At 51.3% G+C, this 18,893-nt stretch overlaps 7 protein-coding genes across 7 annotated transcripts; 4 read left to right on the forward strand and 3 right to left on the reverse strand.

Annotated features, from left to right (window-relative positions):
• Positions 1-351: 351 nt before the first annotated feature.
• Positions 352-1,526, reverse strand: BO83DRAFT_377527 (mitochondrial pyruvate carrier family protein). The gene is made up of 4 exons (XM_025531018.1): positions 1,135-1,526; positions 1,007-1,022; positions 766-902; positions 352-711 (listed from the first exon to the last, which is right to left on the reverse strand). The coding sequence occupies exons 1-4, from the start codon at positions 1,326-1,328 to the stop codon at positions 528-530; spliced, it is 531 nt and encodes a 176-aa protein (XP_025389336.1). The 5' UTR covers positions 1,329-1,526; the 3' UTR covers positions 352-527.
• Positions 1,527-1,666: 140 nt separating this feature from the next.
• BO83DRAFT_377529 (L51/S25/CI-B8 domain-containing protein) lies at positions 1,667-2,414 on the forward strand. The gene is made up of 4 exons (XM_025531019.1): positions 1,667-1,929; positions 1,993-2,099; positions 2,161-2,193; positions 2,249-2,414. The coding sequence occupies exons 1-4, from the start codon at positions 1,844-1,846 to the stop codon at positions 2,305-2,307; spliced, it is 285 nt and encodes a 94-aa protein (XP_025389337.1). The 5' UTR covers positions 1,667-1,843; the 3' UTR covers positions 2,308-2,414.
• Positions 2,415-2,439: 25 nt separating this feature from the next.
• On the reverse strand, positions 2,440-3,512 carry BO83DRAFT_310178 (DODA-type extradiol aromatic ring-opening family dioxygenase; the record flags this gene model as incomplete). Its single annotated transcript, XM_025527425.1, has 4 exons — positions 2,440-2,903; positions 2,963-3,123; positions 3,198-3,370; positions 3,474-3,512. 4 exons carry the CDS (start codon positions 3,510-3,512, stop codon positions 2,440-2,442), a joined length of 837 nt encoding a protein of 278 aa, XP_025389338.1.
• Positions 3,513-4,623: 1,111 nt separating this feature from the next.
• On the reverse strand, positions 4,624-7,417 carry BO83DRAFT_310699 (putative chitin synthase activator (Chs3); the record flags this gene model as incomplete). Its single annotated transcript, XM_025527447.1, has 3 exons — positions 4,624-4,757; positions 4,813-7,002; positions 7,054-7,417. The coding sequence occupies 3 exons, from the start codon at positions 7,415-7,417 to the stop codon at positions 4,624-4,626; spliced, it is 2,688 nt and encodes an 895-aa protein (XP_025389339.1).
• A 2,896-nt stretch (positions 7,418-10,313) lies between these two features.
• BO83DRAFT_436563 (uncharacterized protein) lies at positions 10,314-11,100 on the forward strand (the record flags this gene model as incomplete). Its single annotated transcript, XM_025535969.1, has 3 exons — positions 10,314-10,351; positions 10,434-10,618; positions 10,702-11,100. The coding sequence occupies 3 exons, from the start codon at positions 10,314-10,316 to the stop codon at positions 10,827-10,829; spliced, it is 351 nt and encodes a 116-aa protein (XP_025389340.1). The 3' UTR covers positions 10,830-11,100.
• A 1,850-nt stretch (positions 11,101-12,950) lies between these two features.
• Positions 12,951-13,734, forward strand: BO83DRAFT_377535 (SNAP receptor SNC2). Its single transcript, XM_025531020.1, has one exon. It carries the CDS (start codon positions 13,320-13,322, stop codon positions 13,593-13,595), a length of 276 nt encoding a protein of 91 aa, XP_025389341.1. The 5' UTR covers positions 12,951-13,319; the 3' UTR covers positions 13,596-13,734.
• Positions 13,735-15,028: 1,294 nt separating this feature from the next.
• argEF (bifunctional acetylglutamate kinase/N-acetyl-gamma-glutamyl-phosphate reductase) lies at positions 15,029-18,749 on the forward strand. Its single transcript, XM_025531021.1, has 4 exons — positions 15,029-15,138; positions 15,377-17,857; positions 17,921-18,161; positions 18,228-18,749. Exons 2-4 carry the CDS (start codon positions 15,443-15,445, stop codon positions 18,281-18,283), a joined length of 2,712 nt encoding a protein of 903 aa, XP_025389342.1. The 5' UTR covers positions 15,029-15,138; positions 15,377-15,442; the 3' UTR covers positions 18,284-18,749.
• Positions 18,750-18,893: the final 144 nt, after the last annotated feature.

The raw sequence follows: 18,893 nt of genomic DNA on the forward strand, positions 1-18,893 counted from the left end.
GTGTTTCTGGGGAATTGGCAGGGAACTTACCCCCTGCCATCTTCTGCATCATGACTTCATTTGTAATGGAGAGCAATACCCGGTTATTTTTTAATCCCCGTTAGATGATATTGTCGCACAGGTCAATTCCCGAAACCTGCGGTAAGCGCAGGTCCGTGCAAACTCCGTGTGGTACAAGCCTCCTGCACTATACATACCACCACTAGGATGCCAGGTTGAAAGGCCGACAGCTGCTAAGCTTCAACTAAGTAGATATATGCTGTAACAAAATTACCGAAGCGTCTGCTCTCCGAGTCTAGGATTACATGAGCCGACCCCCGAAGTCTCAATGGTCTACAACACTGACAAGCATAGAGGAATGTCGATGCAATTTATAAGGGAATATGTACATATATAAGTCGGAGTCGCCTCCAGCCAACTTCATCTCATGATATGCTCTATGAGCCTACTCACCAATGCCAAGGGGAAGACAATCTATTGTGGCTTAGGCTGCACTTTACGCAACCCTTGTCCCAGACCAAAGTTGTTTAAGCAGACTTCTCAATGGCAGCCTTCGCCTGAGCAGCAACGGCCTTGGCGTCGTCGGCCACCTCGTGTTCCAGATCCTGCACGGCGGCGGCGGTCGAGCCATCAAGGTTACGGCGGTAGTTGAGAATGCGGCCGACCTGGACAACACCGACACATCCGAGGAAGAAGTTGACAGCAGCGAGCCTAGCCAGTCAGTATCCTTTCCACATTATCATAATCGGGGCTCGAGGTACATACAGGTAGTTCTTGGGGGTGATGATCATGCACCAGCGAGTCCAGATGCAGCCAGTGGCCATCAGGGCACCGTTCTGAGTGAGGGAGAGCTTCTCGGCAGGGCGGCTAAAATCGGAGATACCGGCGATGACAAGAGCCCACTGGTTGAGTCAGTGAGACAGCACATAGATACAGCAGGATTATCGCGAATAATGTGGAAGGAGATTCCGAGGAACAGGTTTCAGCAAGGTGCATGATGTCGTACCTTCATAACGGGGGCCCTATGACACATCAGTGTTAGTATACAATGCAATACAAACATTTACATGGTTTGGAAAAAGAAAGAAAAGATAAAAAGCAAATGCAAAAACATAATATCCGAGTATAACTCACCAGAAATGCACCGTCTTCACACCGACCGGGCTGTTCCATAGACGCTGGAAAGTGCTCTGTTGCTCAGCGGCGGCAGCATCGGAGCTCTGGAAGCGGAAGCCCTGGGCACCAGGCCGACGGAAAGGGCCATATGCGTTGCGGAAAGCAGCCCTGGTGTTCTGGAAGAAGCGAAGACCAACACGGGAGGACGACATGGTGATTGATTTTATATGGCGCGGATACGGCGTGAACGGGGCGAATCAAGGACGGCGGTAAGAAGGTACAAACCGGAGAGAAAAGGACAAGGATCGGTCCAATGGAAGAAGAGAGTGGAGATGTTCAAGATACGCCGTGCGCAACAACAGCAATAGGCGACCAGCCGGGGAAATATGAAAATGGAGATCTTGGTAAAATGACGAAGGGAAGAGTGAGTCCCAGCGGCCCCGAGGTCGGCCTTCCGTTGGGGGTTGCGGCTCTTTTCCGGCTGAGGTAAGCGGTGACAATCACGCTTGACCGGATTGGTCTGTACGGGCTCAGAACCTCCAGCGGGAATCAATTCATCGTCTCCTCCCCCAGAGTCCCTGTGATCAGCTTCAAGCTCCCATTATCGGTCCCTGACCCCTCCGTCGCCCCCAATTGATACCCTGCGCCGATTTTTACGGGGCTGATTATTGTTGTTGACTCTCGTTGCGAACTCCGGTCCTCCCGTCTATCACGATCTTCCCCCACAATGTCGTCCAAGTACGTCTTCACCAAGGGTCTGAAGGAGCTGCGCTTCCTTTTCTGCCAGACCTCTCAGGCTAGCTCTGCTACTCGGTGAGTCTACAATGTTTCTAGTTGGTATTACATGAAGGGGTTGCTGATAACCTGTATCTGTAGCTCGTTCTTGCAGCGCGCATACCCGACCATGAAGAAGCACAACCCTCACACCCCCATCCTGATGCGCGAGGCAGCTGGTACTGTGCCTAGGGTGTACGCCAGATACGGTACGACAAAGTCCTCAATGCCACATCAACGGTGGATAAATGATGACTAACATTCTCGCAGCTTTCGGCCAAGAGAAGCAGGAAGCTCTGACCGGTAAGATTCTTGAGCGGAGACTATCAATGCAAAACTGACCATGATGCACCTCCAGGCTTGACGGATCAGCAGATCGAAGAGAAGATCACTCAGTTGGTGAAGGCGTCTTCATAGCGAAATCACGACGCGTCCGTATATGTTCATGCACCGCATTTCCAATTTGCACTGTATCTATAGATGAATTGAAACTCGTTCGCCGTGATAACCCAGTCAATATCTACACGATTCCATTGTTCGCTTTCCACTCTACAAAGAACTAGTACTGTTGGCGGTTTCGCCGAATCTATATTGCGCCCAACTCATGCTTCCCTCCTTCAAGGTCCACAGTCTCCTTCCAACATCATCGCCCGCAGCACCGGCTCCAATATGAATCGGAAGCAGGTGGTCGAAATACGGGTGTGCCTGCCGAGCATCCGGCCGTTTCAGCAAATCTGCCATAGCCTGTTCTCGCTCCGCTGGCGCTTTCGTGACGGCTTCCTTCAGAGCTTCATCGAAGCTGGCAGTATACGGCAAAGGCCGCGGGTCACCCCAGGTGAATTGCATATCGCGCAGGTTATGCACCGCCATACCGGAGACGATGATCAAGATGTTCTCCTCACGGAGTCTCGAGACCGCCTGACCTAGTCGGTAATGCTGGATAGGATCCTCCGTTTTGAACAGCGATACCTGCACAACAGGGACATTCAGAGGGTTCTTCTCAGGCTCAAAAGCTACAGACGAAAGTCAGCATCTCCCAGCCAAACCATCGTCCAATCTCAATCAAACATACCGCACTTAAAACTCGCCCACACACCATGATCAAGACCTCTCTTCACCCCCTCACCCTTAATCCCCGCCTGACTCAACGCATCGAGGACCTTATTCGCAACTTCCCGACTCCCAACATTAGGATACTTCTCCTTGTAGTAATGACTAGGGAAGCCATAAAAGCTAAAACCAACGTTAACCAAACACCAAACCACCAACCACACTTAGGTAAGTAAAAAAAAAAGAGACCAACATACTCATAAATCAAATCCGTAATCTCCGCCGTATTAACCTGAATAGTATCCCTCCCCGCCTGCCAATGCGCCGAGAAAACCACCACCGCGCGCGGCTTCACCTTGGTAGTAATTTCCTTCCCTATCTCACCCAGCTTATGATACGCCGGGTGCTCATGATCATACATGATATTCGGCTGCACATAATCAGCATCCCAACCCCAATCTTTATACCACAAAACATAAAAAAGGTGAAAAAGAGAAAAAATAAAAAAAGAGGATAGGGTAGGGAAAACTCACCCCACCATGACTCAAAAAATAAACCGGCGTTCTCGCCATCGTAACCCGATCTTCAAACCCCCCTTCTTCACCCAACTTCTTCTTATTCTTCACTTTATCCGAAAAACTTCCACTACCAGGAGTAGTAGTAGTAGTAGTAGAAGTACTAGCAGCAACAAACCCCCGCGAAGCAGAAGTAGCCCTACCACCCGCACCCAAAAACCGTCTAAGACCGAACAGATTGGCGTCAGCACTCCCACCACTACCAGTACTAGTACTTCCCGTATAGCCCCAAAAGCCAGCGACAGCAATGGCCAGAAGCAAAGTAATCAGCGAGAGGACCGCCAGGGCTGATTTCTGTTTTGGTGGTGTGCTAGCAGTAGTAGCAGTAGTAGTAGTGTTCTGATGAGATGATGGTGTGGAGGAGGATGGCGGAATGGGGGCAGAAGACATAGATTATCTATAGGAAGGATTCGGAATGGTCCCGGTGCGGGCTCAGATCGGGGTAGCTTAAGAAAATGAGGGGGGAAAAAGGAAGGAAGACAAGCGAAGATGCATGGAAGGGTGCAGAAGGATCTTTCTTCTATTTGTTGCGGGTTTCACGGAAGGATTTTTTTTCTCTTAATGAGTTGTGATTGATTTATTATGCAGGGGTCTTGGGGGTAGATTGTGGCTCATTGAGTATGGTGTGATGAGGGATAGGCGATATTGTAATCATTAGCGATCCGATCGGGAGGAGGCGCTATCCGTCGGAAGGAGTGCGGAATTGCGCCGCGGTGCTTTGAACTTTCTGCAGAGCATGCATAGGTTTATGTTTATACTAATGTACTGCAAAGTACTCTGTTCATATAGGCAGTTCATTATTAAGGTATTATAAAACAGGGCATCATCATGCGGTGTCTAGTCTAAGCAAAATAACCATGGGTGTTGAAGATGCGGTCCGGTACAATCCAGATTGACCGGCCCAATTCAGCAATCATGTCCCCGATGGAATTCTCCCAGGCCAGAAATTGCAAGCATCGTAGTAATCCAATTCCAGCTCGTTAAGTGGGTATAAGCATTCGCCAGCAATCAGAAATCACTGGCAGACAGGTCCAAAAAGAGTATTAAACTGGTAGAACGAAATCGTAAACATCCCCCGAAATTTCCACCATCCAGTTGTCATGCTCATTTACATAATGACACAATCGCCTTCGTTCTGCTTTTGTTGATTGACAGCAGACCGGGACAGTCGGGTCTTTTGCATCCGAGCGCCGCCCTGCTTGATCTCCTCGAGACGCTCACGCGCTTTGGGAAATTGTTGTGCTGTAGTGAAAGTACATTAGCGATCGAAAGTGCATAAGACAGTAGAGAAACTCACCAGCTGCCCGCCAGTACCACCTCTTCGCATCATCCAGGTTGGCAGCTACACCGATACCGACTTCGGTGAAATATCCCATCGCGTATTCTGCTTTGGCGAGACCGGCAGTCGCGGCCTTGCGCGCCCAGAGATAAGCTTCTGTGTCACTCTGCTGGAGGATACCCTCCGCTCCAGTAAGGTACCATCCACTCAGAGCAAGTTCACTCTGGTGCTCCCCTTGGGCGGCAGCATGAGTGTACCAGATGATACTCTGACGGAAGTCGACAGGGCATCCCATCAAGCCGTACTCATACGCAGATCCCAAGCGGAATTGAGAAAACTTGTATCCCAATTCGGCCGCCTGGTGGAAAAGTTGGCTTGCGTAGGCTTCATCCCGAACAACGACATCATTGGGTCCCGCATTTGCGTACATAAGAGCAAGCTCATGAAGCGCATGTGGGTTCTCGGCATCGGCACGCTCTGCGGCACGCTTTAGCCAAGAGATACCTTCGCGAGGGTTCTTGGCCTGCCCAAGAAGGCCTTTGAGCAAGATCATTCCCATCTTGTACATCGCAGGCGGGTCTCCCAAGGATGCAGCACGCTTGTACCATTGCACCGCCTTGAAAGGATCGCGTCTAGTGCCTCCGCCTTCTTCTTGTCCTATCTCGCAGCATACAGCGACTCGGTAGGCAGACTGGGCATGTCCCGCCTTAGCAGCGGAATGATATAGGCTGTAAGCTTCCTTAGGATCCACTTGAAGACCCATCTGTCCTGACCCATAACAATCCGCGAGGAAGAACTGAGCGTCCGCATATCCACTGGATGCCAACTTCTTGACGATTTTGTAGCCATCCATAACATACCTCTCGCGGGCTTTCGCTTTGGTCTTGGGATCCATCCGACTGCTGTCAACCAGGACGGTCGATGCCTCAACCAACTTCTTCGCAAGTAGAAGCTGGGTCTTGTTGTCTGACGGCCTACTTTTGGCCATCTGTTGAAGTTGTTGAAGTTCCTGCTGGGTGACAGGACCGGATGCAGCTGGTTCCACGGGCGCGGCTTGCGGCGGGGAAGCAGCAGGAGGGGAGGCTGATGCGTTGGCATTGCTATATTGTCGTACCGGTGCAGGTTTGCTTCCCTGATCGTGGCCCGGACGGAATGGAACGGGGTGGTGAGGGAGAGAATCAGGATTCTTTTGGGGATCCACAACTTCGGGCTGATTCAAAGCTGGTGCTGGTTCAGTCACAGGCATCGGTTGATTGGGCCTGTAGGGGCGAGGTGGATTGCCCCGGACAGAAGGCTCTGGGACAGGATACCCGCTATTGGGTTCAGGATAAGCTGGCATTCCAGCGCCCCGGTTCCCCTGATCTTGAGGGTGGGGCTCCTCGTAGGGATGCGGATTGTAACCATATCCAGCACCAGCCTGAGTATAGGCAGGTTCAATTGGTGGACCCTCATTCGGCAGGTCAAACTGGAAGCCTGCACTTGCAAACTGATTCGGCGCAACTGCGCCCCTGGCTTCCACTGGAGACTGCGGATAAGGATCGCTCGCTGCATGAGGGTTGAACGCGGTGTATCCACCACGAGATGAGGGTGGCGACTCGATGGGTGCCTTGGCCTTCGGCTGTTCAAGGCCGGGCAAGCTTTCATCAATCACTCCGCCCGTCGCGAAATTAGGCATCGCATCGAAGTTGGGCATATCGGTCTCACCAGCATGAGCCGAGTTATAATAACTGTCCACCCATGCCTCAGTATCAAAATGCTCATGCGGACCCGGTTGCGGTTGAGAGTAAGGATCCTGGTAGGTTGATTGCCCAGGGTACAGAGGCTTGGGCGGCGGAGGTGACATTGTCGGCTGGACCGGCATGGTAGCACTTCGATTGACGTGTGGTACAGGCGGCGGGTCATTAGGATCGGTGTACGGCCTGTTGCTTCGAACAGACGAAGCTGCCGGACGGCCAGTACTTGCTGATCGCACAGGAGCGGCGGGATAGTTGCTTCTACCACGGCCAGGGGATACAGGTCTAGGTGGTCGCCTACTATGCGAGGTATGCGGACGCTCCGGCACCTGTGAAGGGGGTATTGGGCCACCATTGAGGTCCATTGCGGCCATTTCACCTTCAATACTTCTCGGTCCGCGGGGGTCTTTCGTGGGGAAAGATGGAAATGGATTATCAAATGCCATCTTATCAGGGGATTGTGGCGGACGAGCAGCTAGACTACGTCAACGGCATGTTCCAAGTAAGTGGGCTCATTTATACTCACGTCGTCTCATCTGAGGAGGTGGTCTGTCACCGTAGCCACGACGGCTATCATATCCCTGCGGCGGTGGAGGGCGTCCGCGATGTGCATATCCACGAGCCTCCATCGGGGGTCCATAGCCACCACGCGGAGGCCGCGGAGCCCCTGGTGGAGGCCCATAAGACCGTGGGACTGCGCTATCACCGGGATAACCGCGTCCTGAACCCTGAGGACCATTACTGTATCCATAGTATTGGTTGTCATAGCCATAATCATATTGTGCATTTGGCGGCGGACCCTGGAAGGCCCCGCCCCGGGCGGGAGGAGCGCGGGGACCATAGTTTCGCATCGGAGGAGCCCTCTGCGCTGGATGCTGAGGGTATGCCATTATGCCAACAGTAATCTTGCGAACTGTGCAACGGAAACGAGTGGACACGGGGTTTTGAACAAACGAATGCGGATCCTGTATCCGGGTTGGAAGCGCGGGGAACAATCAATCCACTAGTAGACAATGCTCACGCCCCCCTTTCACTATCTACACCAATAGGAGGTCAGCCAGTGAGACAAAGGTACATATGGCAAAATGCTGCTGGTCCCTGGTAGTACTTGAGGGGGGGGGGGGGGGGCGCTTAGCTTACTGGAAGCTAGGTAGATATGCGAAAAGTGACACCGGGACTAAGATTCAACAGTTCCATGCGATATATGCAGCCATTAGACCCTTGAAGAAAGACCAGCGCGAGACTAATGTATCCTAGCGAAAGGGAAAGGAATGCTGTCAGCGGTCGAATTGTGGGCGCAAATGACTGCAGAAGCCGGGGGCGCGATCGCACGGCGAATGCGCGAAGCCGGACCAACTCACCAGAACACGAGGGATAACCTTCCCCCCGCCAGGAATGAAGGAATGCGGGACCGGGGCAGGGAAAGAAAGATACAAAAGATGGCAAAGGAAGAATGACCTTTGTGAGAAGATAAAGAGCGTGTGACCTCCGTGGGAGGAGGAATTTTAGGTTAGTGACAGAAGGGGGTGGTGGAGGTTGGCGGAGGTAAAGACGATAAGTGTCTTTGGGTGGTCGAGGGTTATAGGGACGGAGTCCGGAGTAGAGTACCTGACGGGTAAAGTAGTCTGACTGGATGGAGAGGGGAAACAGAAAGCCACCCGTGATTTTAAAACTTCCCCCTCTGCTAGTAGACTGGAGTGACAGAAAAAAAAAAAAAATAATCTAGGAGCGACAACACAAGGGATTATGATTTATTATTATAATTACTGATTGATTGACCGCGACGATGAAACACTTTATGAATGCCCACTCATTATGCCTTTCGTTCTCTCCTCTCCTTTGTCTCTGATCAACCATGCGCGACTCCTAGCGAAATACCCATAATGCATGACTGAACTGTTCGTGCACCCACTTAACTATCTACTCACTGGTCGGCTACTGACACTTTGGAACGGTTCTTCTGAACTGACCCACGCCCGTCCCGCCGGGAATACTGTCGCTGGTCAGAGTTAGATATCGGTGTCCACTTCTCGCTGGTACAAAACGGATCTCCTCCTCCGTCGCCCGACCCCATTCAGTCTAGTGGCAGCAGGAGTCATGGCTTTGGAAGTTTGGAACCTGGGTGAAGGACATTAAAGAGGGACTGGTGGCACTCGTGCCATGTATCGACAGTGGGTAATCATATCCCAGTGCACCGTCAACCAGACCTACCAGCATTCCCGACTGACCCTTCTTCAAATACAGAATCAGAAACCGTTGGAGTCAGATAACCGCTTGGCACGGCGCTACCCAAGACTCCCATCTAGGAAATGACGTTGGATATCCTCTTAAGGCTATTGACCCCTGAGACATGAGATCAACCGCAACCCAATATTTCGAACAGCCATTATCTGCCCATCTCCTACAAACCCCGCTGCAAGGTCTTGAGCCTTTTGATCATCAGGGGTCTGGAAGACTTGTGCCAATGGATAGTCAGTAAGCAGTTAATCTTTGAGGGGCTCCTAGTTTAGTACAACGACAGCGGTCAATATGGATCAAACTCCAGCGCAATCTCCGTTCGAAACTTAGGCGCTGCATTTCTATTGGTTTATACGAATACGACATAGCCCCATGCGTCGAATTACAATGAAGGATAAACACTCGGAGTTCGACAACCAGCCTATGATGTTATCGATCATCAACCTATCTTACCTAACCCACTCCCTTACTATTCCCAATCACTAGTAATATCAAGTGGCTCGTCGAGCCCTATGGGGTACAACAAGCTGATGGTCCGACACAATTTACGGCCTTGAATCAGTTGATTGTCCAAGCGTGTCTCTTCAGCCATAGCAGATATTAGTTACCCCTGCCGCGTTGACGTATCAGATATGTCGCATCGAAAGATACCAACGTGGACCTTAGCCAACCTTGCGTCTGCGCGAATATACTCTATCTATCCACATCCCACTTTCGCAAATGAGAATGCACATTAAAATCAACAACGCCAGATGATTTCTCTCTCGTAAAAGCATTTGACTAATAGACTTCCTGAAAATAAGATAATGATCAGCTGCATCTGCGGATGGAAGTCCCACGCCTAGAATGGAGCTGCACATGACCCAAATGAGTAAAGTAATTCTTCATACCTCGCAAGTGCTCACCAATGAAGCAATTCTACCGACACCCTACTTTTGCTCTGTGATTATATTTAGAAGTCGATATATCAATGCCGAGCGGACCGATGTCTAAGACATCCCGACATCACAGTAACCTTTCAAATAGAGGAGACAACAGAGAACCTCTACAGACTACGATATTCCCCGCCCCTGGGAAAATCAGCAGCTCATTCGCACAAAATCTGATAGTGTTGTTCTAGTGACATAGTGAGTGGAGCAGCAGCAAGCAGCAGAACTTTTTCCCCTCGGGAGAAGGCCAGCAAAAAGGAAGTCCGCCCGAACAATTCCACTCCGCTTCCCTAATTGGTTTACAATTAAGTAACGGCCACAAACCTGCGCCACCTGCATTAGCCTCCACTGCTGCGCCACACACACATATGGATCGGCGCTGCCGAATCCCGTGTGCGTGATTACGATGATGATGTTGATTGATGTCGGAGATCAGACGCACTTCCCGAACGATTCCTCTGTGGCTTTCAACGATTGAAAGACATCAACAACCAACCAACCTCTCGCGTCTAGCTAGCCATTTACAGCAGGGCGATCTCCACCTGCCTTACATCACTCCTCGTCCCAAACCAAACAACAAACAAACAATTGTCTCCCAGAAAATAAATCATCCTCCACCATGTCTCGGGCAGGAACCTGGATGAAGATGCTCGGCGTGTAAGGCGCATCCCACCCACCCACCTTTTTCTTTCCGCACTTGCCGCGCGATTTTTCTAACGGGGTAAATTACTACTATTAGCGGCATCGTCATCTGTGTCGGCGGTCCGGCTTTCGTCCAATACATCCGTCCTACCGACGAAGAATTGTTCAAGCGTTATAACCCGGATCTTCAGAAGCGGAGTTTGGAGGAAGGGGATCGCCGGGCTCGAGAATTCGATGAATATGTTACCCGGATGAAGCAATGGTCTAAGTCTGATAAGTCGAGTGCGTTTATGCCTCTTCCCCCTTCTTTTTTTTATCTTGTGGATTGTCTGTGAGCAGTTATACTGATGTCATGGGTTGGTTAGTTTGGTACGCGGCGCAGGAACAACAGGAACAAAAGCGCGTGGAGGCGGAGGTACAACGGAACCAGGCTAGGGATGATGCTAAGGTACAACGTGAGGAGATGAGGAAGGAATTGCTGGGTGAGAAATAGTCTTGTTGCGGAAAGTATATCCCCACGGGAGTGAATTTGCTGTGACTAGCTCAAACTCATTTCTTGGAGATGTAGCTGGATCGGACATGATGCTAGGAAGGACTGTTGACTCCTGCATCGTCCTTGTATTTATACCCATTGCGTCTACCTGGGACATGTCCAAAAAGCATTGTGGGGGAAGCATTTGGCTCAGATTTTGTGGAGTTTCGGAGGCTACGGTCTATACTGTATTATATTTAAATGACTGAATGGAAATCCTACGCTTGCTTATATATTGTGTCTCTGCCGTTCCTGTTCTTCGGATTACGCCTATGGCAGCCGAGTATCTTGTAATCGTGGTAACCACGAGGCATGACGTTGGGGTGCTCCCGTTACTGCTCTTGTAGTGGCAAGCGTTATTCGGCAGAGGAGTCACTAGCAAGACCAAAATCTGTGGACATGCGGCTGGGGCAGATCTGGAGAACTGAGGGCACTTGAAATGACCTGGAGTAACTCGGCACAGCTATACGCATGCCAAAGCCATTCTTAGCCGCACGGCAACCTTCATGTGTGGAAAGAAATATACTGTATTAGATCAACTTCATCAACGCTTATTGATATGAGTACTACTGGCCCGGTTGGTCCCACTTTCACTGCGTATGAGGAAGGCCTTCAGACAGTATCCTTGAGACCTATATCAACTTCTTCTGGTTTGAGATGAGTTGGCCACGCGTAAACATGGAGGTTGTAGCCAATGAGCACCTCTGCTGAGTATGACGATCTCATATCTGAGATCTTCTCCGCCCACGCTTGAATGAACTGTCGGGCCAAAGTTGCTGCAATCGTCGTATTGATGCTCGCTGTATGAATGGAGTTGTATAAATCGCTCAGATACTTGTCGCGGCTGTAGGCCTGTAGTTGTCCGTTCAGACAATTTCCGCATCCATCAATCAAAATTGCGATGCAAAGTGTTGCTGTGGATTGTTGTGGATACTAACATAGCGCAATAAGTGATCGCGTTACGCCCTTGTGATTATGAAAGAGATATACTTTGCACCATAGGTCTTCGAATTAGGCGTAGACCGTCCCCGGTTATTTTCATAATATGTCTCACTCGTGAAGGGGGAAAAGCATGACGCTAAAAGCACTTGTTTCAATTAATAGGAAAACAGCTGGTATGAGCAACAAATCTAGCCAAGTCTAAAGCAGATCGAAGAATGCAGAAGTTGGCAGGATTCTTTCGGCAATCAAGTCCTTATCGTATCTATTATCTAGATATCTGGAAGAAGGGTCCACACTCCATACTCGTTAAGGCAGGACTGCCACGTGATGCATGTGACGGAAGGCGCAGCATGCTTACATAGGACGCACCGCCACATAGTAGGGCGTGTTTCTTAAGCAACGCATGAGGTCGGGCAGACCGTTGCCATACTTCATAACACTTGGTAGTGAAGGGTGCCCAATAGACGGACAACTGGTGTTGCTATTTCTGTCGGTATTGCTTTCTCTACCAAATTTGCAGGCATACCTGAGCCTTGCTCCTGCACCTAGTGCATACATCGAGAGTATTGACAGTTGTAGTAGATCTTCTACTTCCATGTGAAGTAACTAGGTGGATATGGACAGGGTATCCTCTCCTTTTCCATGGGCGCAGTTGTAGTCAATAGAAACAAAGTAGCAGCAGTCTCTATACAGCCACTCAACCTTTTGACTTTTCACCTTCTCTTTGTTTCCATTCTAGCGGCTGGTCCAATTGGGTCTCACCACTAAGCACAAAATAATAATAGCTGCCTGTGCCGGGGCGTCCTTCCCAATAGACCGCGGGTCACGTGAAACCGCCCCGACCGAACCGAAACGCCTGTAATCTCCAGAAGGCGGGCGGCGATTCATCACACCTTGTCAGCTTCCCTTCAATAACGCATCCTACTTCCCTCCTGCATTCCATCGTCCCGCCACCTTCCACACCATCCTCCGACCTCCACCTTTCTCGCTTTTCACCGTACCCTCAGTCGTCGAGTCTGTCGTTGCGACTTACCGCCTCATCCCCTACGACAGCAACAGGCAGCAGCCCGTCACTTTCCACCTAGGTAGTCTGGTGACTTACCAGGTCCTACACCCCCGAATACCGAGTTCATAGAATCTATCGCGCACGAGAATCATGTCCGAGCAGCCTTACGACCCCTACATCCCCTCTGGCGCCAATGGAGCCGGCGCCGGCGCCAGCGCCGCGCAAAATGGCGACCCCAGGACAAGGGAAATCGACAAAGTAAGTTGCCGAAACGCCTCGCGGCCAACTCTTATCGTACCACAAGGATCTGTCGCCCAGGCTGGATAGGATGTGACGGCTTGCCAGTGCTCATCTGGACGTCCATCTGGGTTCATCTACACAGGGCGGCAACCCCGGTCTTTTGGATGTTATTGAGCTTGTGTCTATCATGGCATTTGTCGCAAAGCCCTTTACTAACACTGTGTTTCTTTTTCCTTTAGAAAATCCAAGAGACTGTTGATACAATGCGCTCCAACATCTTCAAAGTTTCAGAACGTGGTGAACGTCTAGACTCCCTCCAGGACAAGACGGACAATTTGGCGACATCAGCGCAGGGATTCCGCAGAGGTGCCAACCGCGTGAGGAAGCAAATGTGGTGGAAGGATATGAAGATGCGCGTGTGCCTTATCATTTGTATCATTATTCTGCTCATTGTGATTATCGTCCCTGCAGGTAAGATCAGCGCTGTTCTCCGGCACTCCACCCAGCTGGACCCGGTAAAGTATCCCGGAATGCGCTAACAGCTTTCTCCTTTTAGTTGTCGCAACCAAACATTAAGCTACGACTTCAGAGCGCGACAGTCATGATTGGCTTGGGAATGGATGACGATTTTTCTTTCGCCTGGCCCTGGTTTATCTGTGTTGAGACGAAGCCGTTGTTTCCAGCTATTAATACCACCTGCTTTTTTCTCGGGCGTCAACCTCGTTCTCACGAATAAAGTCTTGTTGTCTCTATACGCCATGGACGCTATGAGCCGGTATGGAGATTGAGGCTATGCCACATGATTCCATCGACGGTGAAGATGTAAATGATACTCTCCGGTGCTTCCTCGTGTTCAAGTATCAGTGCTGTTTGTTGGTTTTGGTCTCCTATGTTTGCTCCTTTTCTTTTTCTTTTCCTTTTCTCTTTTTTCTTTATGTATTTCCTTTGTGTCTTTCCCTTTTTAGCCATTAATGGACCTCTGCTCCAGATTACACTCAAGAGTACACTGCGAGTATAGTACAGGCAACCTAATCTGTCCTTTTGAGACTTGCACCTGCATAAAAGCGAGAGGGTGAAAAACGGAGAGAGAGAGAGAGAGCAGGACTTGACGAGAAAGACGGTCAGGGCACTCATCTAGCCATAAGTCCGACCCATCGTAGCCTGAGACACGGGTAGATTCTCGTATTGCGGATACTACTACGGAGGAGATTACCAGCCATAGATAAAACCCGCACCCCACGGAAAAAGCAAAGGGAGGAAAGGCTCGGATGGAAAGGACCGAAGAGCAAGGAGATGTGGACCACATTAATATGGAATCTGGATACCCAGTTGTACGTGTTAGGTAAAGGGAGGATCAGATAACGAAAAGGATCCATCTGCACTGACGGATTTGACACCTGTGGCCTGAGTCGTGCTGGAGCACGACTCCAGCGAGTCAAGACAGTGATAGGCTGGTCGGCAATTAGCGAGATCTGATAACGGCTTGAAGAGTTATAATGATTGATGGAAATTGATCACAGGGGATCGTCGGGATCCATATGCTGGGTTTTCATTACGTGTGACGATGCGAAAGAGGGAAGCGAGGTCGAGATGGATGGGGGAGCGAAGGGCAACCGGAAATAATGGGAACCGGGACCTTGGAATAATAGTAATGTGGTGAGTCACTTTTTTTCGATACCCGGCTCCGAAAGTCGCAGCCAAGCCAGCGTTTCGGGCACTTGTGCGGACTGGCGTTTATCCCTCGATATATACCTTAAGAAAGCCGGGTTTTGCGCAATTTATTCCAGTGGCCAGATCGAAATTCGCTCACATACTATAGTGACAGGTTCGACGGAGATCCAGGTGCCCCTGGTTAGCTTGTGAAAACGGCCCAAAAATCGAGGCAACGCGTGGGGAGAGAGAAAGATATAAAGGGCGCTCCCGAACGCGGCAAAAGAGCGACATTGAAAGAAGGCTTTATAAAAAACCTAAGGCTTAACTTAACCCAAGGACAGAATTGGTCACAGCCGAAAAGTAAAGAAAGAAAAAAAACCCACCTCCGAACCAGGCGATTGCGGCCAGCCATTGGGTCGGAGCTAACTAGTGAGTAATAATTCCCCTCTTCCCAAAGGGCGCGCGCCCGCTCCGAAGAGTGGCCGATAATCTCTATCTGGACGATCAAACTCTTTGGGGGGTTGCGGCAAATTCCCTGATGAACCCGCACTACCACCTCCGCACAACCTTTTTTCCCTCTTCGTCACCTTCTCCTCTCAACCTTCATTACCACTTGCTATCTCTACTTAACTCCTTCTGACTCCCACCCCGTTCTCCCCTCCTCTAGGTCTCCCTCCCTCCGACCTTCCTGTCCGATATAGGCCTCAGCAGCTGCCGCATGCTGGCTGGCAATATGTTCTCCCTTCGCACCGCCGTGCGGAGAGCTTCCTCCAGCAAGCCCCTCCGCGCCTTCTCCGCACAGCATGCTGTTTCTTCTGCCAGACTGGGCGGCGCCTCTGCTCGTCAATCCCTGAAGGCCTCTGCGGTTCCCCTGTTGCAGAGTCGTCACTACTCCCGTGCTACTGACCCCCAGCTTTCCTCCACCCGCTCGACCGTTGTCCAGCTGCTGAGCAACATCGGTTCCAAGCGCGAGGTGCAGCAGTATCTCTCTCACTTCACCTCCGTTTCCTCCCAGCAGTTCGCTGTCATCAAGGTCGGCGGTGCCATCATCACCGAACACCTCCAAACTCTTTCCTCCGCCCTTGCGTTCCTGAACCATGTCGGACTCTACCCGATCGTCGTCCACGGTGCTGGACCCCAGCTTAACCGTATGCTGGAGGACGCCGGTGTCGAGCCTCAGTTCGAAGATGGAATCCGAGTCACCGATGGAAAGACATTGGCTCTGGCCCGGAAGCTGTTCCTGGAGGAGAACCTGAAGTTGATTGAGGAGTTGGAGCGCATGGGTGTCCGGGCGCGCCCTCTCAACGCGGGTGTCTTCACCGCTGATTACCTGGACAAGGACAAGTACAACCTGGTTGGCAAGATCAATGGCGTGAACAAGAAGCCAATTGAGTCTGCCATTGAGGCTGGCTGCCTTCCCATTCTTACGTCTATGGCTGAGACTCCCGATGGCCAGGTTCTCAACGTCAACGCTGATGTGGCTGCCGGTGAGTTGGCGCGTGCGCTCCAGCCGCTCAAGATTGTCTACCTTGCCGAGAAGGGTGGCTTGTTCAACGGCGACACCGGTGAGAAGATTTCTGTGATCAACCTCGACGAGGAGTACGATCACCTGATGACTCAGTGGTGGGTCCGTCACGGTACCCGCCTGAAGATCAAGGAGATGAAGGACCTGCTCAGCGACCTTCCTCGTACCTCCAGCGTGGCCATCATCCACCCTGCTGATCTGCAGAAGGAACTCTTCACCGACTCTGGAGCCGGTACCCTGATCCGCCGTGGAAACAAGGTCCACGTCAAGACTTCCCTCTCTGAGTTCGAGGATCTCGAGAAGCTCAAGGAGGTCCTGGTTCGTGACCGCGAGGGCCTGGATGCCCGCGCCACGGTTGACCGTTACGTCGAGGGCTTGAAGGAGCGTGACTTCAAGGTCTACTATGATGAGCCTATGGAGGCCCTGGCCGTTGTTCTGCCCCCTCAGAAGGACGCTACTTCTTCCCTGGCTCACTTGGCTACCTTCACCATCACCAAGTCCGGCTGGTTGACCAACGTTGCTGACAACGTCTTTGCTTCCATCAAGAAGGACTACCCCAAGCTTGTCTGGACCGTCAAGGAGGATGACGAGAACTTGACCTGGTTCTTTGACAAGGCCGATGGCAGCCTCAGCCGTGAGGGAGAGGTTCTCTTCTGGTACGGTGTCGAGAGCGGTGAGGAGGTCAAGCAGCTGGTGCAGGAGTTCAACCAGCACGGTCGCCAGATGTTCGGAGACATCAACCTCGAGTCGCGGCTGCACCGCGCCGCCCAGGCCGCCACTCACATTGGCAAGGGTTTTGGTGCTAGCGGCGCTTCTGCTGAGCAGAAGCGTGCCTTCTCCTCTACCAGCAATGCTCTGCGTGCCGCTCGTTCCGCCCGTCCGATGGTCCCTGTGCAGACCGTCAGAACCTACGCCACGACGAACCCTAACCCCCCGTTGGGAGAGAAGAACATGTCCAACACCCGCCCCGCCAAGGTTGCTCTTATCGGAGCCCGTGGTTACACCGGTCAGGCTTTGATCAGCCTGCTCAACGCTCACCCTCACATGGATCTGCGTCACGTCTCTTCTCGCGAGCTGGTTGGCAAGAAGCTGCAGGGTTACGACAAGCGTGAGATCATCTACGAGAACCTCAGCCCCGACGATGTTAAGCGCATGTCCTCCAACGGAGACGTCGACTGCTGGGTCATGGCTCTGCCCAACGGCGTTTGCAAGCCGTTTGTTGATGCTGTGGACCAGGGTGCCGAGAAGGGCAACGTCATCGTTGACCTGAGTGCCGACTACCGCTTCGACAGCAACTGGACCTACGGTCTGCCTGAGTTGGTCAGCCGTTCCAAGATTGCCCAGGCTACCCGTATCGCCAACCCTGGATGCTACGCTACTGCCGCTCAGATCGGAATTGCTCCCCTTGTGCCCTTCCTCGGTGGCCAGCCCACTGTTTTCGGTGTTTCCGGCTACTCCGGAGCTGGCACTAAGCCCAGCCCCAAGAACGATGTGGACAACCTCACCAACAACATCATCCCCTACAGCTTGACTGATCACATTCACGAGAAGGAGATCAGCGCGCAGCTTGGTACCAGCATTGCGTTCATCCCTCACGTTGCTGTCTGGTTCCAGGGAATTCACGTATGTTACCCTTGTTTTTATGCTGTTTGATACCACATTGAATCGAGGCTGACTTCTATACAGCACACTATCAGCATCCCCTTGAAGGAGGAGATGAGCTCCCGCGACATCCGCAACATCTACCAGGATCGTTATGCTGGTGAGAAGCTCGTGAAGATCGTTGGCGAGCCTCCTTCCGTCAAGGACATTGCTGGCCGCCACGGCGTTGAGGTTGGTGGCTTTGCTGTCCACTCCAGCGGCAAGCGGGTCGTCGTGTGTGCTACCATTGACAACCTGCTCAAGGGTGCTGCCACCCAGTGCCTGCGTAAGTCCTCCAGCCTAACAGTCCGTGGACTCACTTGGATAGAATTGAAGCTAATGCTCGCTACAGAGAACATGAACCTTGCCCTTGGCTACGGCGAATACCAGGGCATTCCTCTTGACTAGGTGTCTCCTATAGGTTAGATACACCTCATGTACTATGATCTGGTCCGGGGTAGGTATAGAACCCCCTCCCATACGGGGGCTTTACTTTTTTGGAATCGAGAAAATGTCCTTCGTGTTTTAAAGTTCTGGTTTGATCTTTCTTGCGTGTCTCATACCCCACGTGCATCTTTCTGGGTTGCTATGGGTTGGAGATATTTGTAGCAGCATTTACCTCTTCCTTCATTTTCCATAGTCAACTTGATTTTCTTTCACTTTTTACTTGGTTCTCGGTTTTTTCGTCCTCTATAGACCCCTGGCTTCTTCGGTTGTTGTTCTGTATTGCCATAATTGTGTTGTCATAACGGGCACTGAAAAGTACCTTCCTTGTATAATGTTCTCTGTGGGTTCATTGACGTTTCTTGATACTGGTTTAGTGTAGCAATATAGAAAGGGGACAAAAAATGCTCACACAATTGGATGCAGTGAACTACCGTTTGCCTCTAACGCGGCGTACATTCCACCAAGACAAATCTAGTCTATTAACGTGCACATGCAGTTCGAGTATCATCTGGTAAAATCAACGGAGAAGTGTAACAGAATATCCTACGTCCTGTTATGGTGAGCGATTTTT

The sequence above is a fragment of the Aspergillus eucalypticola genome (assembly GCF_003184535.1).
Source record: "Aspergillus eucalypticola CBS 122712 chromosome Unknown BO83scaffold_9, whole genome shotgun sequence".
Classification (NCBI taxonomy): Eukaryota; Fungi; Ascomycota; class Eurotiomycetes; order Eurotiales; family Aspergillaceae; genus Aspergillus; species Aspergillus eucalypticola.

What these genes read in the sequence shown, in the direction of transcription:
- BO83DRAFT_377527 (XM_025531018.1), bottom strand. Translation starts at nt 1,328, where the DNA reads ATGTCGTCCTCCCGTGTTGGTCTTCGCTTCTTCCAGAACACCAGGGCT. An exon ending in ATCACCCCCAAGAACTACCT is followed by an intron (nt 712 to 765) that starts GTATGTACCTCG and finishes CTGACTGGCTAG; the next exon opens with GCTCGCTGCTGTCAACTTCT.
- BO83DRAFT_377529 (XM_025531019.1), top strand. Translation starts at nt 1,844, where the DNA reads ATGTCGTCCAAGTACGTCTTCACCAAGGGTCTGAAGGAGCTGCGCTTC. An exon ending in TAGGGTGTACGCCAGATACG is followed by an intron (nt 2,100 to 2,160) that starts GTACGACAAAGT and finishes ACATTCTCGCAG; the next exon opens with CTTTCGGCCAAGAGAAGCAG. An exon ending in GAAGCAGGAAGCTCTGACCG is followed by an intron (nt 2,194 to 2,248) that starts GTAAGATTCTTG and finishes ATGCACCTCCAG; the next exon opens with GCTTGACGGATCAGCAGATC.
- BO83DRAFT_377535 (XM_025531020.1), top strand. Translation starts at nt 13,320, where the DNA reads ATGCGCTCCAACATCTTCAAAGTTTCAGAACGTGGTGAACGTCTAGAC.
- argEF (XM_025531021.1), top strand. Translation starts at nt 15,443, where the DNA reads ATGTTCTCCCTTCGCACCGCCGTGCGGAGAGCTTCCTCCAGCAAGCCC. An exon ending in TCTGGTTCCAGGGAATTCAC is followed by an intron (nt 17,858 to 17,920) that starts GTATGTTACCCT and finishes ACTTCTATACAG; the next exon opens with CACACTATCAGCATCCCCTT. An exon ending in TGCTGCCACCCAGTGCCTGC is followed by an intron (nt 18,162 to 18,227) that starts GTAAGTCCTCCA and finishes TGCTCGCTACAG; the next exon opens with AGAACATGAACCTTGCCCTT.